Here is a 23,477-nt window from a genome sequence, read left to right on the forward strand (position 1 = left end):
AAGAGGTAAGGGTCATCCTCTGGTCCTCAAGACCTCAATGCTCTCATTGGTAAGATTTAAACCAAGATGAAGATGTGACAGAAGCCAGCAATGTGGCCATCTGACCAAGTAGGGAGAGAAACAGGCTGTGTGGAGCCTGATGTGTTTGGGTTCTGTCTCACCAGCTCAGGGGCCAGCTCAGGTTGCTGTGGTAGAGAGTGCACAGGGCAGAGATACAGAGACACCTGGCAGGTGGATGCCCAGGTCCTCCCAGGCTTCCACCAGGAGCCAGGATCCTGGGCGGAGGGGCACGCCCTAAAGCTGGCTTCCCAAGACCACTTCTCGCTCTCAGAACAGACTGTGAGGGCAGACCCACAAGAGGCCAGCCAGGAGCACGCCAGTCACTCTTCTCGGCACATTCACCACAGATTTTGTTTTGTTTTGGACAGTGTTTGAGATGCTGCAGTTTAAAAACCTTATTCTACACCATTTACCACAGCTGCGGTACACCAGATGCCCATTTTTTTACACAATCTATATTTTGCGTAATGTTAATGTTAACAGGAGAAAAAGAAAGGAAACACTCTCAGATGGATACCACATGCTATTGATTCCATAGGGAGAGCCAAAGGGAAGCCAGGCAGAGGCAGACAGGGGGGAGTCAGCCACACCCAGCCACTGCTCTGGGGTCATTACACAATATGGCAAACAGCTCTGCCCTGGGAGAACCTACTACAGAGGCCCGAAAGGCAGACATCCACACTACAGAGGGTGTGGCTGTCACAGAAGAGTAAGCAGACCGGAGAACCCCGGAGGACCCCTCCCCCGTCCCTCAGCTGACCAGCCAGCACAAAGGCAGCCCCTGGGATGGAAGGGTAGAGGCTGAGCTCACGGAGCATGGCAGAGTGGGAGGCCTGACACTGCCTCAGCTGCCGCCCTGCTCACGGTCCCCGCCGGCCATGATGCGATTATTTTTAGGTATCATGTGATTCTCCAGACTCTGCTTGAGTCACTTTGGTTTCAGAGAATTTCTCACAAGAGGGGAAAATGCAGGGAAGTGTTTCATGTCTTGAAATGGCTCAGGGTTTTGAAATCATAACTCTTAAATAGATATTTCAACGCGGAATGTACGTTTTGCAATAAACGGCTGGCTTTCCACGCTTTTCACACCTCGCTGGAAGATTAATCCGGCTTTCAAACATATTACACGCCAAAACCAATCACCGCGTTGGTTAAATGTGTATTTTTTCAGTTGCCCTCAGAGAGATAAAAGCAATGACGATCCTTTCACCCCGGTGAATGGTTTCCGCATCCTATCTCAGGACTCTGACAGCAGCGGCTCCTTGCCTGTTTTCTGCAGTAACGGGGAAGGGAGTGGCTGAAGGAGCCAGCAGAACAGGCGGGTCCACAGAGAATAAAGACACACAGGCGTTGCCATGGCAACACCATCACGGGCACCACTGTACTTCTGGCACGCAGTACTCACTTAGGAAGCTTATGAAGTCACGTGGCCAGTTATGGGGTACCTCTGTACTTAATGACTTTAGATGTGCTGTCTTCAGTTTCAGTCCGAGTGCCTGCTGACACGCAAGGTCCCTTCTCTGCCGGTGGCAAGCCAATCACACAGTCTTGTCTGGACTTCCCAGAAAAGTGTCAGAGCTCAGGAAGTGAGAGGACGAGCAGAACGGACTTCAGGTACCCCTCCTCCTTTACTCACCGTACCAGGGTTTGCTGCTTCGACCAACCACCTACCAAGCCAACCACACATGCGCATTAACGGTTCCCAACACAGCCTTTCCCCCTCACTTCCCATATCCCAGTCATCATTGCGCTGTGTTGACCATACCTCCCTGAAGTCTTCACAGCACACATTGCAGCCACCATCAATATTCTTCTCCTCTCCGCAGTTAGAGCTGGTATTGAGGATGTAAGCTTGTGTGTGAGCATGTGCGTGAGCATGTGTGTGAGCATGTCTCTTCTGTGTCTGCTCTCATAAGGCAGAGCAAATACTGCTTTAGCCTTCCAATGGCTCCCAACAGACCCCATTATAAAAGTCCGAGCTCTATAATCCTCGGCGACAGTCTTGAACATGACACCCATTCCAGTGGTCTCTTGTCCGCTGGTGTTCATACATTCTAAACGTGTTGGTGGTGGTGGGACCAAGAGACTTCAACAAAGGTGATGGGAAGGCACTCATTATTCTGCCATTGTGTTTAGGACTCTGCCTAGCACACACACCGGGCACTTTGCTTATGAAATGGCAGCTGCTGTAGCATTTTGTTGGAAAGGCGGCCTACACAGGAGTGGTTCAAGTGACTTCCAGGAACCAGGGGAGAGAACCCAGAGAGACTCAGCCCCATACGTCCAAGAAAGAACAGCACATGACTGCAGGTGAGCCACTGATGAGACTGCTTGTGGGTTCCAGATCAGAGAAGCCAGCTGAGCTGTGCTGCACTGTGAGATACCATCTTTGCTGTTTTAAGGTGCCAACTTTGACATATTTATTTATTTTTGAAAGCAGTAACAAGGGACCTGTTTACCTCTATAGCCTCACGGCTCAAAACGTCCAAGCCAAACAACATGCACGTCACTGAACTGAACGCATTCTCTTGGGGCCTCAACATTCTGCTCTGTCTGGAATGTTCTTGGCCATGCCTCTCATCTGCCTAACCTCTACTCATCCTTAAGTCTCGGCTGGACTGAGGTTTTCTTTTCCCAGACAACCTTTGTAGAAGCTGCAAGGCCAGATCAGGTAGGCTCCTCAATACGCCCCTGAGCACACTTTCCTCAGTTTCCTCCCATGAGAGCAGCTCCTCCAAACATATGGGTCTTGTTGGGATCACTGTGACCCTCAGAATCCCTTACAGTGTCTCAGCAATACCTCAGGGCCACCTGACTGAATATCATTGAGGTGTGTTGCAGACAATGGAATCGGCTGGACAGACTTGGAAATGCACTGAGTTCTCCTCGACATGAATGAATCCTGCAGTGACTCAAGTTCAACAGACAGAGGGGCTCCCTGTGCCAGCCTGTGGGCAAACGGCGACTAAAGGGCAGAAGTGGCTTGTGGTTCAGGTTGTTTCTTCAAAGGGACTATGCGAAGTGCCACACGCGGCCTTTTCAGGCTGGGAAGCTGGCTCAGTGGGGAAAACGCTTGGCTGCCTGAGGACCCTGATCATGGTAAGCCATGTAGAGCCAGGCTCAGCACGCACGCGCACCTGTAAGAGCTAGGCTCAGCACGCATGCACGCACGCACGCGCACACACCTGTAAGAGCCAGGCTCAGCACGCACGCGCACCGGTAAGAGCCAGGCTCAGCACGCACGCGCACCTGTAAGAGCCAGGTTCAGCACGCACGCACGGATGCACGCGCACCTGTAAGAGCCAGGTTCAGCACGCACGCACGGATGCACGCACACCTGTAAGAGCCAGGCTCAGCACGCACGCACGCGCACGCACCTGTAAGAGCCAGGCTCAGCATGCACGCACGCGCACCTGTAATCTCAGCATTCATTCCTGCAGTGAGAGAGGTGACTGCTGACTCAGCAGTGACAGGAAGCTCACTGCCAGCGGCAGAGGGCAGTGCAGAAACAATGAGAGTCCTCCTCAACAGGGTGGGAAGTGAGAACTCCTACAAATTGTCCTCTGGCCTTTTCATAATGCTGTGACTCACATGTACATGCGCACACACACAAATATATTTTTCATACATGTGTACACATGCACGTGTTCAGACACCTATACACAATACATATTTATATACACACTTACATGCACACAATATATATTCACATACACACATATACACATTATATTTTTCAATACACACATGTACATTCACATACACATTTGCATACACACGATATATGTTCATACACATAGACCCCCCCCCCTTTTTACTTTGCGGAGCATACTAAATGAAATTAAGAAATTATAATAAAATAATAAATAACATTTTATAATAAATTATAATAACAAAACAATAAACATATTTTTTATTTATTAAAAATATAATGAAAGTGGGTTCCCAGGCACGTCATAGCCTGCTTGTGGAATTACAGGAGTAACTCCAAAGGCGACTGTGATGCCATTCCCTTTGAGAACTGATGACGTTCACTGTAAGCTGAAAACCAAGATTCCACTTTACGGTATGTATTCAGAGAGAAAGAGTCGCCCATGAGGAGGAAGACACATTTCAGCATATACAGAGAGTGTCTATGCGGGAACAACCCGTGCCGGCTATAAGAGGAGCCAAGGATGCAGGAAGGGCCAGCACCCACCTTCTTGGGTGGAAATATGTCAGTTTTGTTTGAGAGCCTTCTTCTCTGCATTAACATCTCTCACACCATTTGTTCAGAGATATCTGGATGGGAAAATCTGGAAACCGAGATAAACACCCAGGAACGAGTGACTTCATATTTCCTGCATTTGTGAATATGCTAAGATACATACAGTACATGTCTTCTCACTCAACACGACTGCAGACAAGAATGAGGATGCTGTAGACGTCAAAAGCAAGAATGCCACTCCAAGAGTCTCTCATAGGACACCCACAGCCTCACCCCGTTGAACCTCACCACGTGATCTCCTGTAGTTTACTGATAAACTGTGTGTGTGTGTGTGTGTGTGTGTGTGTGTGTGTGTGTCTGTGAAATCTGAGAGGAGGCCCGGTGAGGAGCAAGGGTTCTAGAATCAGCGTCACATCTCAGATCCCATGTCTCTCACTCAGGCAAGTTACTGACGTTCTGGCTCCAGAGCCCTGGATGCTAAAAGGAGGCTGATGTTAGCAGCCACCTGTCAGGGCTGCTGGGAGTGAGGCTGACTGAAAGGAAGGCTTACAGCAGGTGGTGCTTACTGCACACTGCACAAGCACCCACGGACAGGACCCATTCCTCCTCTATTTTTTCTTTTTCTTTAATTTTTTTATTAGATATATTCTTTATTTACATTTCCCCTTTTCTGGACCCTTGCCCTCCTAAAGTCCCATAAGCCATCTCCCCTCCCCCTGTTCCCCAATCAATCCCCTCCCAGTTCCCTGTCCTGGTATTTCCCCCCACCCCCCCTTCACTGTTGCATCAAGCCTTTCCAGGACCAGTGGCCTCTCCCTCCCTTTGATGTCCAACAAGGCCATCCTCTGCTGCCTATTGTATCACCATGTGTACGATCTGGTTGATGTTTTTGTCCCTGGGAGCTCTGGGAGTACTGTTCCTCCTATGGCACTGCAAACCCCTTCAGCTTTTTGGATCCTTTCTCTAGCTCCTCCATTGGGGACCCTGTGTTCAGTTCAACAGCTGACTGAGTGTCCCCCTCTGTCTTTGTCATGCACTAGCAGAGCCTCCCAGGTGACAGCTATATCTGGCTCCAGACAGCAAGTACTTGTGGGCATCAATAATAGTGTTTGGGTTTTGTAACTATATGGGATGGATCCCTAGGTGGGGTAGTCTCTGGATGGTCTTTTCCTCAGACTCTGCTCCACTTTGATTATTAAAAGCAGAAAGGGAAAAAGGTCTAGTAACATATAAAGGTAGACCTATCAGAATTACACTAGATTTCTCACCAGAGACTATGAAAGCCAGAAGAGCCTGGGCAGATGTCATACAGACCCTAAGGGAACACAAATGCCAACCCAGACTGCTATACCCAGCAAAACTCTCAATTACCATGGATGGAGAAACCAAGATATTCCATGACAAAAACAAATTTATACAATATCTTTCCACAAATCCAGCCCTTCAAAGATAATAAATGGAAAACACCAACAAAAGGAGGGAAACTACACACTAGAAAAAGCAAGAAATTAATCTTCTTTCCAAACGAAGATAACCACACAAAAATTACATCAAAAATAACAGGAAGCAATAATCGCTATTCCTTAATGTCTTTTAACATCAATGGACTCAATTCCCCAATAAAAAGACATAGACAACAGATTGGATATGTAAACAAGACCCAACATTTTGCTGCATACAGGAAACGCATCTCAGTGTCAAAGACAAACAGTACCTCAGAGTAAAAGACTGGAAAACAATTTTCCAAGCAAATGGTCCCAGGAAACAAGCTGGAGTAGCCATTCTAATATCCAATAAAATAGACTTTCAACCAAAAGTCATCAAAAAAGACACAGAAGGACACTTTATACGCCCCAAAGGAAAAATCTACCAAGAATAACTATTTTAAATAACTCCTAAAGTTCATGAAAAAGTTTGATTTGGGGAGGGGGGAGGAAGTGAGATTTTTATGAGTTACAGGACAACAAAACTAGAGCATTTTATAGCTCCTGATCTCCGGGATTTCCAAAAATCTAATTTTAAAGAAAACTATGTGTGTGACTTTGGCTCAAGAAAGCAAATAATTAACAAAAACCACGAATTGAATTCATATCGTCTTTCTCAAATGCCATCCCAGTGGTCAAATGCAGAGAGAAAAGACAAGACATGGCTGGAGGCTCTGATTAGACATTCCTGAATTCTTCCTGCTTCTTTGCTTATGTTTGATATTCTAAAGTCACAGATGCCCTGAAAGTGTGATCTGGTAGAGTTCTTCTTATATTCTATGCTGTAGTTTAGTGATCATTATAGGTAAGCGCCATATTGTAAGACCTTGTTACCCATCCCTGCACCAAGATATATTTAAAGTCCCCCTTGATATGATAGTCTTACAATGTGAGACTTTCCAGAGGAAGTCATGAGGACAAAAGGAATGCAAGCTCAGAAAGAGGGCTCAAGAGAGTTTGTCTTGAGAACCACTGACTCGTGTCAGGACACAGCAGAAGGCATCGTCTGTGAACAGTGGCTATGGGAAACAGGCCCTCATCAGACACTGGATCTCCTAGCACTTCGATTTTGAACTTGCTGGCCTTCTTTGCAAGAAGTACATTTCTGTTGCTTATAAGATGAATTTATGCTATGTGACTGTAGCAACTCAAACATCTGTAGAAAGATACAGGTTTGATTAGTTTTTAAGACAGTATCCCAATAGTTAGTGGTATCCCTTATTTATCTCATGCGAAACTTTGCTAATCCTTCTTTCCTAATAGAGAGTAGGGGATTCCCTCCAGGAATTTAATTATCTGAGCCATTAGAGAATCTCCTTAAGTTTTTCTCTAGGCATTTACATAGCTAAGGGATAGCCATGTGCAGCTTAGCAATTTAGCTGTGTCTTAACATGTGCTGGCCATGGAACAGAATGGTAGGGGGAGGGGCAGAGGCTGAGTGCAACACTATCACTTGACAAGATGTTTATGGTGCTTTCCTGACTTGGAGAGTGAGGAAAGGTAAAGAACTCCAAATTAATTGTGGCCAGGCATCACGGTTAAAAGAGAAAACCAAAGGGAAAGAGAAAAGCTTGGGGAAAGGGTGTCCACAAAGAAGTACAGCAACTTTTCTTTCCCTAAAAGCAGCCGAGAGATGATGTTTACCTAGACTTTAGATGTTTAAGCAATGCTCAGCAAACAGATGGAAAAACACAGTCGCAGTTTAAACGAGAACCAACAGCATAGAGCAACTAGTGGGGATAGTCAATGTTCAATACAGTTTTTAAAAAAATACTATTAGGATTTACTAAGATCTACATTTAGGGATTCAATGAAGATTATTTAGACACCCAGTTGACACGTCTGGTTTTGGGAGGAAGAGAGAGAGCTCAGTTACCATAGCAACTCTAAATCTAACTATATTTACATTTGGGAGTCTGATTTAAATACATTAGCGTATATGAATCTGCAATGTGTCTGAGCTGCTGTTGCTATCGAAACCATAATGCTGGATGTCCAGACAGCTATGGAGTTGCAGGTTGGATCAGAGCAACTACACTTAAAAACATCAGGATTCACGAGGGTGTAGACACCTAACAGACAGCTATCACTGGGACATGTGCACTTAAACGCACGGCTGCAGGTGGCAGGTTAAAAACGGTGACAACGGTCCCTCAGAATTCAGTCAGAATTGGTGTCACTGGGCAGCTATTCACCCTGATGTGAAGCCTGTTTATATCCAAGTTGATTACAGTGGAGGTAAGTTGCCCTGTACACAGATTCCAAGCAACTTTATGCTGCTCTGAGGCCATAAGAGAAATGCTTTTGTCTGCATTGGAATGGCAGAGAACGTACCAAATGTGCGGATAGCGTCGGTTTTATACAGGAAGCCTTCTCTGGTCCACACAGCTCAGACGCTTCAGAAGCAGGATTTCCCTTCCTTGTAGGCACAGACAGGGTCCTCTCTATTATTAAATAGACGTTCCGTTCCGCGCATCCCCTTCCTACTCTAATCTGGTCCCTTTGTCACTCAAAAGACGCTTTGAAGCTGCCAAGCATGCAACTTAAATCAGCTCAAGGCATATCTGTGAGGAGAGATTCATCCAGTGCAAAATTAATCAAGTATTCCAAAACGCTATCCCCAACCGGTTTTCATATTCCATGTTTCCATAAATAGGAATAATGAAAAATCTGGTTCTAGGTCCGTAATACCTAGCTATCATTCTGCTTTGCTATTGAAACCTTGCTCTCTTTTTGATGGTCTGTACCCATTTGTGGTCTTGGGTGAAGGACAACTCACACTACACACATCAAGACCTCATTATGGGGCTGGAGAGACAGCTCAGCGGTTAGGAGCACTGACTGCTCTTCCAGAGGTCCTGAGTTCAATTCCCAGCAACCACATGGTAGCTCACAACCATCTGTAATGGGATCTGATGCCCTTTTCTGGCGTGTCTGAAGACAACTAGGTGTTCTCACATACAATAAAATCAATAACTATATTATTTTTTTAAAAAGACCACATTATAGAGATTCTGGGTCAGTGTTCTGAATAGAGAATTCTGAGAAAACCTGAGTGTGGGACGCCATCCTGAGCTATTCGGACTTACGCTTACTCATGGCCCTAAGGTGGTGGCTGCTAAAATATGAGAACAATTAACTAGAGACTTCCCCATGATTCCCGAGAATACCACAAGATGTTCCTGCCCTAACCGCGGAATGTACCTGCTGGCGTTAACTCTGGGTGTCCCCACCTGGATGACCTCCTCGCTTCCTGCTTCCATCGCTAGGGGTGTCTCTGCCCTTCCCTCCTTTGTCTGGTGTGAAGGTCAATTCCTTCTTGGTAAGCCTTAAAACCCACTTACCTCCCCGACATTAAATGAAGCCTTAACATAACCCAGACTGACTTGTCTTTCTTAGCATGCTTGGCTTCCCTTTTCTCTCCCCCCCATTTTTGACCCTCAGGTAGTGCCTCTTCGAGACCCTGGAATAACTGGACCTGCTGGACGGGTCACCTGAGACCTACTGACCTACTACATCACATTCAAACTCACACATGTGTGACTTGTGCACAGCTGGATCTGAAACATGAGGCCAGGCCAGCAGACTCTGATAAACTTCCCAACTTAAGACTCTTAAATTTATCACTGCTGTCTGTGCTTTGTACCTACATATCCTGTAATAGGTCAAGTGCCAGAAACGGATATCCTTGTCTCTGTAATAGAATGATGCTCTCAATACCATCATTTTATTTCCTATACTACACATGTCAAAGAGGAACAGATTCTGAAAAAGTCCCTAGAAACCTTGACTCAAGCACAGGATCCACTCACATGTTTCCTGCACCTCTTATGCCTTTCGGGAAGCATTTTGATTCACATTTTCTTGACCTTGTTCCAAATGTCTGAATGTAGGACTTTGAAGAGTCAGGCCCTTGTGCATTTCCAGGGGCCTTTCTCCAACTGTGGTCCTTAGAAACTGTGTCCGCATGCGATGCATGCCTTGCGGCATTTTTCTCCAGTAAAGCTTTACTGCTTTACAATGTCTAATACTCAGGACACATTGGATTAGAGAGGGGTGATTAGGTTGCATTCCTGCAAACACCTTTCCTCTCCCAGTAAGAGCAACACCAAGCAGGTACAAGGTATGGGAGCAGTGTCAGAACCCACTGCCTTCTGGGACATAAAATCGAATTTATCAACTGTTGATTTCAATATGTTTCGTACATTTTATCCCTCAAGGAGATAAGTTCTCGAAAACACATACTTCTTTCTCAGGTTCATGGTATTTCATCAAAAAGGACACATTCCATTGTGACTTCTGTGAGAGGGATGGTAGTGTAGTCTAGTTCTGGGTGAAAGAGTGGAAATGTTAGAGGGTGAAAAAAAAAACAAAACAAAGAAGATAAGGAAGAATTACAGTTGTGGAAGAAAAACATCCTGAGGCTTATTATTAGAATTAAAGAAAAGTGCAGTTGGTTTCAGAGCCAACTTGTCCACCAGTAACAGCCACAGAAGCCAACATTAAGGCGGGAAAGAGCAGCCTGCCTTGGGCTCTTGCCGAGTTCCTGCTACTTCACAGGGAGGATCTGTGGTCAGCACCGGCTCGCTCCGGCTCTGGAGGATGCTGACAGAAGCAGGTGTCCAGCTGGACCTGCGTGACATTTTGCTCCCAATCTCCCCATGGGTCTTTTCCCCCAGCCTCTCCCTTGGCTTCTGCTCCACACCCCTCCTGGCCTTGCCCAATGGCTGCCCTGCCAACTCCAGGGCCCAGAATCTCAGGGCCCCAGTTCTCTGAGAGATTATTAATCATGCCGTAGGGAGGCAGCTCTCCACATACTATTTTCAAGTTTTACTGTACGTTGTATTTCCACAATTTGATATTCATGACCCTCTTTCTAGAAACTTCCTACTGTTTGTTCTGTGAGACACAGATGAGGGAATTCTTGGAAAATGGGGACAAGGCAACAGACTGCAGTTCTGCTTGGAAGGCAAGTGCTGGAGCGGAGGCAAAAGAATTAAGGTCACAGTATGACTGTGGAAAAAGGAAGCATGCTCGAGGTCTGTCCGTCTCACACACTGCCAGTGACTTGCATTCTCTTGACTTTCTTGTCTATGTTCATCCTTTTAAAAGCTTTTTCCCTTTACATGTGTCTGACTCCCAAAGGTCAGAGCTCAGTGCTCTGCAGTGGTGAGGCTCATTCCTTCCAAACACGGACTTGATTCTGACGCAGAGTCCTCTGTCCAACTCATTCCCCAACCCAGGCCTCGTCTCATGAGCGATCCTGAGCGATCCAGCGAACCTCTCCAGGCCTCGCTTTACTGACTCCTCAGTGGAGTTAGAAACCAAACGGTGGGTCACTCTGTCTCCCCCCTTCTGCTTCCCTGAAAGCCACTCCTTAGCTTCTTCCAATCTTTTTGGCATCTTCTCTGCATTCCAGGGACGTTTCTTTTTTACTCAGCAATTGTTAGGCATTCCTGAAGGCACCCTCCCTTCTCATTCTCTAGTCACCTCCAGTTTCTCTGTACACAAGACTCACAAATGTGTAGCTCCTGCTTGTATCGCATGCACGCGTGTGCACACACACACATGCATACACGCACACACACACACACACACGCACGTGCGCACACACACACACACACACACACACACACACACTGGTTATTCAGATCATCTTTGAATGCTGCAAAGAAACCCGAAACTCAGTATGTTAAAACAAACACCGTGCCTTCTCAATTCTAGCTCTTTCAGCACTTACTAAAGGATAACCTCATCCTTCCAAGTGTGGGAGACTAGCCAGGACGTCACAGTTGGCAGCCGCTTGCTCACTCCAGGATCCACCCATTACCACAGCCCAACCCAGTTACTCCCCAAATATCTCTCAGAGATCATGTATTCTTTTTCTTCTGCTTCCACATGAAGAAGACATCCTCTAACAGACTGGGCGAGTATATACACTGACCTTGTCACCTCTAACTATTTTTTTTAAAAAAAACAAATTCTGTCAAAAATATTTTGAAGATGTCAGATTTCCAAGAGATACAGCTTACCTGGGATATAGCTATGAATTCAGATAGAAAAAAGGGGAAAAGGTTTCTAAGTAGGAAGCTAAAGAATGATAATAAAGCTACTAATACCTACTCTTAATCATACCTAATCCATATTGACTGTAGTAGGGTGGGCAGAAATAAAAATCTGTATCATGATAGGTCTGAACAGTGGGCTCTGCATTTGTGACAAAGAAAGTTTCAAGTGTTTCATTGTTAACAACCTAGCACACAACTAGTGTGTATAATAATGACCTCACTTCATAACAACATATGTCATCTAGTAGAGTTGGTTATTTATGGCAAGGATATTTCTAAGATATTTTAGAGTTTTTTTTTTTTTAATCCACAAAAGTTAAAACTATTCCTAAAAATTCTAGGTATGTATTCTCAATAATTTCAATTTTGAGGACAAGAACTCATGAAAAATGAAGTGTCCGTAGTAACATGCAAACCACTCACTGATTTCCCTTGAACATCTCTATAAAATGACCCACACCTAACAGTATGTCAATTCATATTATGATTTGCCTTGCTGGCATTTAAGGACTAAAATATTTTGATCTAAATCTAAACAAACTACTCAAAAATTTTCAGAAAAATTAAGAGAGGAAAAAGAAATCTGTCCTCGGGGTATTATCTTAACAGGCAGCTACAGAGACACAGCATGTACGGCTGTGCCTTTTTAATATGTGAAATCCAGACCATTAGACTCATGACAAATGGGTCATAGAAAGATCAGCATGGTCACACAGACAATACTGAAAACCATCCAAACGCATGGAAGTACTGTTGGACACAAGCACAGACTGAAGCATTGTAGAGTCGGAGCCATTTCCTATGAGAAGGACAGATGTCCTCGTGACATACCTGCTGTGGGGGAGTTTGCATGGTGTGACTTCTTGGGCAGGTTGAAGATCTGTTCACCAGGGTCAGGGGGAGGAATCGCATCTTGCCCTTGTCGGGCCTCAACAGGATCGTACTCCTTCCCGTCATAGTTAGCATCGTAGAATTTCTTAAACCACTGAATAAAATCCAGGTTGTCTTGGAAACGCCCCTTCACCAGCTTCTCCACTGGAATTACCTGCAACATCAGGTCACCAGGTGAGTCACAAGCCTCAGGTTAGCTTGGAGTATTTTGCAATTGTATCCCAAGAATTCCTTGCTTGCAACTTTTGTAAGCAGAAAATTTAAAGTTTTATTTATTTCAATTTACGGGCATGTATATGCACAATGTGTGTGCTGTGCCTGTTGCGGCCAGAAGGGGTCACTGTAACCATCAAATATTGGGGCTGGGAATGGAACCAGAGTCCTTTGGGAGAGTAGCAGGTGCTCCTAAGCACTAAGCGTTTTTTTGGACCCCATTGCCTGCAATTACTGACGACTTGTTGTCTCCCTGTCTTCTCAGCTGTATTCTACAATTAACACAACTTTTAAACTCTTTAAAGACTTGGTAAAAACAAAACAACAACAAACAAACAAATAAAAGCCTACTACAACCATCACCAGCCAAAAAGCCCCAGAGTGGATTATCTGTAAAACTGAATATCCCCTGAACAACTGAAAAAGGACTGTCCTTCGCTGTCAAGATGGGGGTGACCTGCCAGGTCTGGCGGGGTAGCACATGCCTGTAATCCACTTGGGAGACTCAAGATTATGAGTGTGAGAGCAAGCTGAGGTCCATAGTTAGGAGTCACCTCAAAAAAGCCAACAAACAAAACCAGAAAACGACAAACCACAAACAGAGGGACTTATCTCATGTATAGGATATGTATATAGTTATGTAGTCTCCCCATAAAATACCAGGCCTGCGATGTTGTACTGCTTCCAAGTTGAAGTGTGTTCCTATTTCCTGGCCCAGTTGTATTGCGATAAACGGGTCCAGTTGTATTGAGATAAACTCATAAGGAATATAGCTACCAGATATAGAGCACACGGACCAGGGGCCGCTCAGTGGAAAGAGATAATGGGACACAGGCAGCAGAGCTCATTAAAACGTGGACAAGCATCCCAACTAGCACAGTACAGGGCCAGGGAATGAGCAACGCAGGAGCACAGCTCGGGCTCCGTGGGAGTGCAGAGACAGAGAGGAAGATGCTCATTAAGAGGGTCACGGAAGCTCACAAAGAAGATACGTGGCGTGCACATCAGCCTCAGAGACACAAAGATCAGCTTCTCAGAGTTAGCTTTCCACTAGAACCCAGAGTCAGCCAGGACTGCCTGCTAACTCCCACAGGAACCTCTGGAATTATGACAAAGGACCTAGGAGGGACTTGATTGCTGAGCTGTAATTCAGTGAGTTGCTATTTCTCTTATTAAAGGAAATGGAGCTGTACCATGCTTCCCACATTGAACAATTACTGGATTCTGCTTCCTCTATCACTGGCTGACTACTGTATGGGAACTATGAGAGAGGGATGAACTGAGTTGTGACTCAGGGTGCACACGTACTTGCGCGTGATTCAGACAGAAGCCCCGTGCACAGGACGCAAAGCTGCGCAGATGGACAGCAGGAATGGAAGCAGAAGACACTAACCCTTGCAGCAAGCCTTGGCCACCTTGGAAACCATATGCCAAGGATGCTCATAAATGCCAACGGGGCCACTTTAAAGAGAGCAGAACACAGTCTTGGGATGCCCCTCCATGATCCACGACTTTACTAGCTCTGCGTAGTTAGCTAGGTTTTCTGTACCAGGTATGATTTTCCTCTTGTGGAGAGGGTCTTAACTCCAATTAGAGAGCTGTGATTCCCTCCAAGCATGGTGCCACTACTATAGTCTTAGGGTTATCGTGCTGTGCTGGTGCCCCTTTTTCCCCCTCTGGAAGCTGGCATGGTCCTTTCCGGTACCATGAACAACAATTAACGAAAAAGAAAAAGGCCAGAAATTTGAAAGAGAGCAAGGAGGGTTACATACGGGAGGGTTTGGAATAAAGGGAATGGAGAAATGATACAATTATAGTATAATCTTGAAGGTAAAAGAAAGAACTGAAAAACAAAACAAAACTAAACTAAAAGAACAGAATCAACCATAACTCAGGAAAAAAAAAATCAAGGGAAGCCCCCAGACGGCATGTTTAGCAAAGTCATCAGCTGCTGAGTCGTCCCCCCCTCCCCCCACTTCCCTAGAACCCTCGCTGGAAAGATTCCCGCCCCATTCCCACTTCCCTGTGTATTTTATTACAGCTGATGCTTTCCAGAGTTTTACTGCTTGCTTCCTAAGAGTCTGACTGGTAGCTGGTGACTGTAGCCCTTCATGAACTGAAGTCATCTGCTGCCTAAGTGTGGGAATGGTATCACCACCTTTACACGATGGCGGTAGGCAGCAAGTCGAGAATCTTCCTTCTCGACTTAATTCTGCATTCCTGGTCTCAGGAAATAAGGCTGAACCAAGCCCTGCGGCAGACATGATAGGTACGTGGTACTGTGCCTGCCTCTCCAGGGATCTGACAATCCTGTGCTAGCAGCATCTTGTTAGCTGGGAGGTCAGTATCCACCCTCTGCAAACTTGTTTTTCAACATTCTTAGCTCTTCAGTTCTCTGTGTGTCCACTTATAGAAAGATCTCTGATTTGATTTACAGCAAGTTCCAGGCAAAAACCTAGAACCAGCTTTTCTCCTTTCGAATGTACAAGGGTAGACTTAAAGGGGAAAGAAATAAAAGTTAAGATTTTTCAGAGAAACATATTTTCTGCTTTTTTTCTTTTTGATTTGAAATACCGGTTTTGCATGTGTTGTCCAGGATGTTCTCAAACTCTTAGGCCTGAGCAATCCTTCTGCCTCAGACTTCAAAGCAGCTGGAACTACCTTGGCTGGCTAAGAACATACAATATAAAATACAAATTCTGAGAAAAGAAGCCAGATTTTTCTCGACATTCCGGTAAGAATGCTTTTAGTGAAGCAGTGAATTGTATTGAATGATTAAACTTTCCTCTAGCCTTTAGCTCTTATAACCTAGTATCTGTTTGTTTTTGTCCTGTAGCCTATTTATTCCTTTTATTAATGTGTTTTTCAAAGAGTTATGTTTCTTCTGCTAGTTTGTCTCTTCCCCTTGTTTATAGTTCCTTGTTTACAATTCCTGCCTTGTTAATGCTAATTCATTCTAAGAGATACAGCCAGTCATACTCATTATGAGAGGAGAGACCCTAAGTAATGAACACATATTAGTAAGTGAATTATCTGGACAGCAGCCAGCACTCCTGGAGAGACCAGTGGGTCTTAGCCTGCATCTCCTCGGTACCTTAACCACGGGGAAGGAGGGTCCTAGTCCTCTTCTCCAGAGGAGCCCGTTTAGATCGTTAGAAAATGTCAATGACTTTCTTCAGCCTTGGAACTCAAACCCATGATGGGTCCCCATGTTAACAAGTTGTTTTTCCAAAGGAACAAAATACCCAAAGCACTCCAGAAGCATCTGGTAACCATAAAAGCTTCTCATTTGCAACACTGAGAAGCTAACGACGGACTATAACATTTAGGACCCCTGCTAAGAGGTTTGTCTAACGGCTGCAGGATTTAAGGATTTCTTAAAATGAAAACCTCACATGTACACTGTTGTTCAGGTCTGTGCAGCCTCCCCTCCCCCAAGGGGAGTTATCTAAGTATATCCCTCATGGATGTGTTCTCAGACGTGTTCATTTTTGATTACAAAGTATTTAAGGGTGCTGAATAGATGGCTAAGGTATGTAAAGTGCCCTTTCAGAGGACTGGAGTTCAGTTCCCAGCACCCACATCAGTCACATGTAACTCTGACTCCTGGGGATTCCCACACTCTCTTAAGGGCTTTGTAGGCACTGCACTTGCACACACAGACCCACATAGGAATGCACATACACACAGCTCAAAAAATAATAAAATATTAAAGGCAATTTTTAAGAGTGCCTGACAGGGCTATTAACAGACCTCTTACCTTATCAACATTCATCCGTTTAAAGGACGCTTGCAGAAGTTTGAAGTTGTGAATATACTCGTGCTCCAACTTTGCTTGGAATTTTACTTTCTTCAAACTAATACAGCCCGGGAACAGCATGTCCATGAACTGGCAGTAGGCTGCTCCTAGAAAGAGGTAAAGACAGACAGGGGCCGGTAAGTCTGGCTGTACTCAGATGTGACGGTGGCCATGAGTACGAGCACCATGAGTGACACAGAGCACAGCTGCCTGCACACATGTCCCTTCCACCATGACACCCTCTGGACAGCAGGGCTTGGGGACCAGAGAGAAGAGGCCATGTCTCAACAGCACAGCATCCATCACTCCTGTCAGCCACCATGTCTTCAGTTCCCATGACCGACATGTGGCATCCTCTGTGTTAAGAACAATCCTTGTTCCTTCTGTCAGAGGAAAGGGACACGTCCTTGACCTTCTATCTAGCTAGTGTCCTACTCTCTGTCATCAGAGTCAACTTAAGAAGAAAAAGCACAGAGCCTGTAACCACGAGGGCGGTGCACAGGCTCTTACGGGATATGATGCCCACATATACACACAGGCTGTTTCATGGCCATCCTGCGAAGTAACTCTGCTGGAAACTGTATCCTAAGCCTTCTAACACCAGGAGCCAGCTGCATGCCAACCTCCTTCCAGTCCAAGAGCAACAGGCTTCCCTCATGAGCAGACAGGAGGAAGGCAGCGATCTCCTGAAAACCACAGATGTTCAGAGTTGTGCTGTTCACAACTGTGAGGAAAAGTGTGCAGCAATGTTCAAGGGACCCCAAGGAGAGTCTGTTTAGCAAAGTCTTCACTTTCAAACATGAAGGACTATTGAAATGCGCCAGTCTCAGCTAGAAAAACCCCCATCAGGGGGGCATTTACTTGGCCCTTATCTGAATGGGGGAAGACTAAGGACATTTAACACAAACTGTCACAAGTCCCCTGCCTCACAGGAAGAACAACTGCATGCCAAGCGCAGGATCAAGTGGAATGGCACAGTCTCCTTTCTCTGCCATCTACAGATCGCTCGTTCTATGACGTGCTGCCGATTAGTCTTTCTAGACCACGAAGGACCTCCCTCATATTTCCCATCGAGGCTTCTGGAGGCCCTGTCTTCCTAGAGGGAGACTCCCCTTTGGCTAGGGCACCAGGGTGCCTTACACCAAATCCTCAGCTGAGGCAAAGTTCCGGGAGAAGAGACAAAACACTAGGAATGGAAAGGTTGTGGAACCAGAAATGCTGGGGTCGTTTGTTCTTTGTAGGTAAGGCCACAAAGAAATGAAACAGAGGCATCTGGCTTTGCTTTAGATGCCAACGCCATGAATTAAGCATTTCTTCTGAAGCAGATGGCTTCTCTTCAAAACAAGACATGGAAGGCACAGCAAATCCAAACCCAAAACACTGTGCTGGGGAGGTAAGACGGGAGAGGGGTTCAGTTAGGTAATCCTCCTTTTAAAAGTGCCACCAGATGGAACACAGTCCGACACCCTGCAGTGTGATCACGCAGGTGGGCGTGGGAAGCACTGTCTCTGACCCATCTGCAAAGTTAGCCTCCTTTTGCTGGAGGTTAGCATTAAATCTGCCTCTGGAGACCCAGACGCTACATATTCTCAGCCAACCATCTGAATCCTTCACTTTCCAAATTTAAAAATTAGCAATAATTTTAGAGGGTGGGGGTGAGGAAAGTTAGAAAAAACCCTTGTCACCATCTCTAATAAACGCCACCAAGTGGTCAGGAACTCGTCCTTGTATTCTGACATAGGCCATTCTGAATTTTTCGGAGGTAAGGTTATACATTTATTTATTTTTACTAAAATGTGATAATGCTTTTAAAATGCAATCATATCTATTTTTACATACTCATTTGTTTCTGTGGTGCTAGGAATCAAACCCAGGACCTGTGTATGCTATGCAAGCGCTCTATCTACTGCAGCCACTGTCCGGGTCGCTCGATTCTCTCTAGCCAACGTTTTAACGGCATTCTGGTATTTACATCATGCTTAGCAACTTCCCCCAACCAACATCCCATAAATATTCATGCACAGTTTCTGTAAGTGCTTTTACGATCTCCAGTTTTACATTCGAATTCTGGATCCATGTGGAATTTATTTTGGTTTGTGATAGAAAGTATGGTTCTAATTTTAGTCATTCCAAATGTTAGTGGGAATCTGTCATTTTTTTTTCTGACTCCCCTAGAAGTAGAATATAGGCGAGCCTCCTTTTCCTGCCTCCACACTAACATTGAAGGCCCATGACCGGGGCTCTGCTGTGCACATTTCTGCCCCCATCCAATGGAGGGAGTAAGAGAAGGCAGAGACAGGGGGTTTATCACTGTGGCAGCAGCATGCCTAGGACACCGTGAAGTGCAGAATGGGGTATCCTGGTCTAACTATCCTCTTCCCCAGGTACAAGGAGGTTCCTCCAACTCTGACCCTGGCTTTCCAAGGGTGCTGAGACACCCAACGTCTTCCCTAGAAATTCTTTTCTTGATAAGCTTGCCAAGATTACTTTCTGTAATGCTCGTTCCAAACTGTCAACTGATGTCAGCCAGGTCTTGACATCACCTGGGATGGGCTATCCTATACTTGGTCCCCAGTGGGTGAAGAACTCCGCCTTTACTATGGTTACTTTCCTAATGCATGTGCTTTTTTTTTTTAATCTATGGAAGTAATTTTTCTTTGTCACAACATGTAACATACAAGCAATCTGTATATACAATTAGAAAGTTGTATTGCTGTTATTAATATTATTGCTATAAATATTAAAATATTTTGTGGCAAAAATTAAAAATAAATTAAGAGTGAATGTTTTTTAGTATAGCTGTACTTTTTGTATATTTGTATTCATCCTCACTTATCATATTTTTAAAGGTGTAGTTTTAAACTGTGGATTGTGTGGATTAAATGTGCCCCATGATAGTCTTACTTTCTTTGTTATCTATTTAATAGATCCTGTGTTTTACAACTTCTCCTCTCTCCCTCACTGGGTGGTCGTGGTGCACACCTTTAATCCTAGCACCTTAGCTTTGGGAGGCAGTAGCAGGTGGGTCTCTGGGTTCAAGGCCAGCCTGGTCTACAGAACAAGTTCAAGGACAGCCAGTGCTACACAGAGAAACCCTGTCTTGAAAAACACAAAACAGAACAAGCCCCACAAAATGAAGGAACGAAACAAGCGGAATGAACAGCAGCTTCCCCTCTTCCAAAGATTAAAAGAGGGAACTGTGCATTTATACTTCCCATTGTAGTTTTGAATTTAAAAGGCATACAGAAAATAGCCTTTTAAAAACATTGTATATAATTCATATACTCAACCTTTAAAGATGTGCAGTTTAGTCAGGGGGTTTCAACATTATTACACGTTCACAGGAGTGTAAATCTGATACCAGGTCACTAATTCAGATTTCTAACACCACACAGAGACTTCACAGCCACTCTCTCTGTCCTCCATCCCCTGTGCACTGCAACTGTTCCTCTAACTTCCTAGTGTCTGCCTTTTCCCCAGATCTCACTTAAAGGGAATCAGGCTTCGTGACCCCCGAGCTCCAAAAAAACCTTCCAAAGCTCACTGGACCTCTAACCCTTTCTGTGGACCATCCGCCAGTGAGTGGCATCTGGGCCACGTGGGGCCTACTGAGTCAAGCTGCTAAGAACATGGTAAGTTCTTCTGGGGCACATGCTCTCATTGGCTGTAAGGCGGAGTCTCTGCTGAGTCATGTGGTGTGTCTGTGATAAACATCCTGAAGACTTGCCCATCTGTTTTCCAAGGCAGGCACGCCATCCTACTTTCCCACCAACACAGTTTGTAGAACTCAAAGTCATAGTGCGTCCTGGCTGCTGTTAGATCCTAGTGGGTGTGGCCAGTGCCTCAGGTGGATTTCACTAATTACTAATGGTGCTGAATGTCTTCCTAAAGTGCTTCTGGGCCACTGTAGACTGTCTTTGGAGGCTTCTGTGCAAATCCTTTGACTGGGTTTAAACTGAGGTATGCTTTGTTGAGTTGTGGGAATTCTATGTTCCAGAGGCAGTTCCCCTTATCAGACTCGTGGTTTGCAAATTCTTCCAGCCTTGCAGTGCGGACTTTTTCAGACAGCAACACCTGAAGTGCGTGCTTTCGCTTTTGAGCTAATCCAATTTAACCCTTTACCTATCACGTGTTTTTTTTTTTTTTTTTTGCCATGGTTAAGAAACAGCAGCCTGCCCCAAGCTGGGAGAAGGTCCACACTTACACTGTCCAACTCAAGGGACATCTGCGCCCAATGCTGTACCTTCCAAAGGCTTCATGATTTTAGTTCTTATGTCCAGGTTTATGATCAGTGTTTGAGCTGACTCTTATAGATAGGGTGAGGTGAACGTTCCACTGTTCTGCATGTGAATATTATATCCCAGGACCATTCATAAATTTAAAAAGTGACTTATTTATTTGGGGGAGGGTATGAGTGTTTTGCTTGAACTTACGTCTGTCCATGTGGGTCAGAAGAGGGCCCTGGATCAACTCGCTAGCGTGAGTCACCTCATGGGTAAGACGAGTCAAAGTCCTTTACAAACAACAGATACTCTAACCACTGAGCCTCATCTCCAGCCTCCTCCCATCCAGTTTTGTAGAAATTACTCAATCAACCTCTGTGCTGGCTCTCTTACTGAAAATTAATTAGCTCATGTTTACTTAACTCTTTTTCTTCTAGACATTCAGGGCTACTCTATCTACATGTCTAGCCTTAAGTCAGTAAGACACATTATCTTGATTACGGTAGTAAGTTTTGGAATCAGAAGTAAATCCCCTGGGGCTGGGATGTAGCTGGGCAATGCAGCCTCTGCTGATTACCCACAAGGCTGTGGGGCTGAATCCCTAGTGCTCCCCCAACCCCCACAATCCCTCCCATAGAGTATGCCTCTGTTACTGTGTTGGCATTAATTTATGTGTTCACATCTGCAGTTTATTTTATTCACTATGTTTGGTGTCCATGCTTAAAATTATTTTTGCTATGTGGTTTCCTTACTAGTAAGCTCTTTTAAAAAATATACTTGGCTAAATTTTATTTGAAGCCTATTTTTTAGGTATTGGACAATGACACTCACATTCTTTCTAGTTATATGTCCTTTATCTGTCCCTCATCACAAAGTTGTTTGTCTGTGAAGGTGGGGTGCACTTCTTGAGAACCCGGTTCTTAGTCATTTGCCAGTCTGTATTCTGATGGGAGAGGTGAAACCATTAACATTCAGTAATCTGTGAAAAGTGGGCGTTAATTCCTGGCATCTGATTGGTGATGAGCTAGTCCTCATTTGCTTAGCAACTGTTCTAGCATGGCCTGTCCTTTCCTATCACCTCTTGGATATGCTATTTCTCTCTTCAGTGGGTAGACGTTCTGCAGCACTGAATGAGCAGCCCAACCAGCTCATGGGCCAGTGAAATAAGCAGCCAATTCTCACAAATAAAGTTCAAATGGACGATAAATGTGTGAAAAATGTTCAACTCCAATAGCCACCAGAGAAACGCAAATTAAACCACATGAAGATTAAAAAATATATAATCATTAAGCAAATAAATAGTAACAAATGCAGAAGAAGGTGCCCAGAAGAGAACTCTTATACACTGCTGGTGGAGACGTAGGCTTGAAACTTAATCAGAATAGTCTGCAATCTGACCAGGTACTGGTGGCACACGACTTTAATGCCAGCTATTTAGGAGGCAGAGGCAGGCAGATCTCTGAGATGAGTCCAGCCTGGTCCACAAAGTGAGTTCCAGGATAACCAGGGCTATACAGAGAAACATTGTCAAAAAGAAAGAAAAAGGAAAAAGAAAAAAGAAAAAAAAAGAAAGAAAAGACAAGGAAAAAAAACACACGCCACAGCTACCACCCAACAACAAACACACACACACACACACACACACACACACACACACACACACACACACACTGTGTTCTCCCAAATCTGTTACTAGCCACAGATGCTGAATACCAAGGAAATACTCTTAAATTTTACTAGCAATTAAGTTTCACTGAAATTATCAACTACTATTTTTACAAATAGGTAAAAATCTTGTTCCTTTAGTTTGTTAATATGATCAATCACATCCATTGATTTTCTAGGTCTGAACTCTTTGCACTTCTGGAATAATCCCCACCTGCTGAGCCTTCACTGTGACGCGGGGTTATATTCACAAACAGTCAGGATCTGATGTGCATGTTTTCAAGGGAGCTGTGTGCAGTGCTGTGTACGACTCTCACCATGGGTCCTTTACACTGGGAAGTTAAGCTGGGATGAATTTCATCATTTTGAAAACCTTAAGCACGGAGGCTACAAATCAATGGTGTGGTTGGAATCCTGACTGTGTAGTTTCCTGCCTTTCTGGCCATAGGGGCATTGGCGCAGAAGAGTAACTGCCCTGTAGGAACTGATATAGGAAGGAGTGAGTGCCTCCAGCAAGGTCACACTATGTGGACATTTAGAGTCATGACACATGACTCAGGAGATCCTGAGCGGGCCTTGTGGAGCTGTGCAGAGGTCATGTGACTGTGCAGAGGTCATGTGACTGGCCCATCGGGGTGTGTGCACTAGGCCACTTTCAGGTCTTGCTCCCCTGTGTGTTTTAAGGGCATGCTGCTTACACATCGTAAAAAGGGAATCGTGAAGTCACTTGACCCCCCAGGAGCATCATCCCAGGTACTCACGGGGACAGGAGCTTTACCACAGTGGAACTCGCACAAGGTTCCTCCTGGCAGCTGTCCACCTGTGCTCTGGGTCTCATCTCCTTGCCTTCTCACTGAGTGGCTCCAC

The 23,477-nt window shown here is 45.0% G+C and overlaps 1 protein-coding gene across 2 annotated transcripts in view; it reads right to left on the reverse strand.

The window, feature by feature from the left end:
- Positions 1 to 23,477, reverse strand: part of Mapre2 (microtubule associated protein RP/EB family member 2) — a 134,039-nt gene that overhangs the window by 23,349 nt on the left and 87,213 nt on the right. For both annotated transcript variants that reach the window (XM_052201504.1, XM_052201503.1), the window contains 2 exons: positions 16,684 to 16,829; positions 12,651 to 12,864 (listed from right to left, as the gene is read on the reverse strand). In XM_052201504.1, coding sequence (XP_052057464.1) covers positions 12,651 to 12,864; positions 16,684 to 16,829 — 360 coding nt within the window. The remainder of the gene's footprint in view (positions 1 to 12,650; positions 12,865 to 16,683; positions 16,830 to 23,477) is intronic.

Source organism: Apodemus sylvaticus, chromosome 13, assembly GCF_947179515.1.
Source record: "Apodemus sylvaticus chromosome 13, mApoSyl1.1, whole genome shotgun sequence".
NCBI classification, from domain to species: Eukaryota; Metazoa; Chordata; class Mammalia; order Rodentia; family Muridae; genus Apodemus; species Apodemus sylvaticus.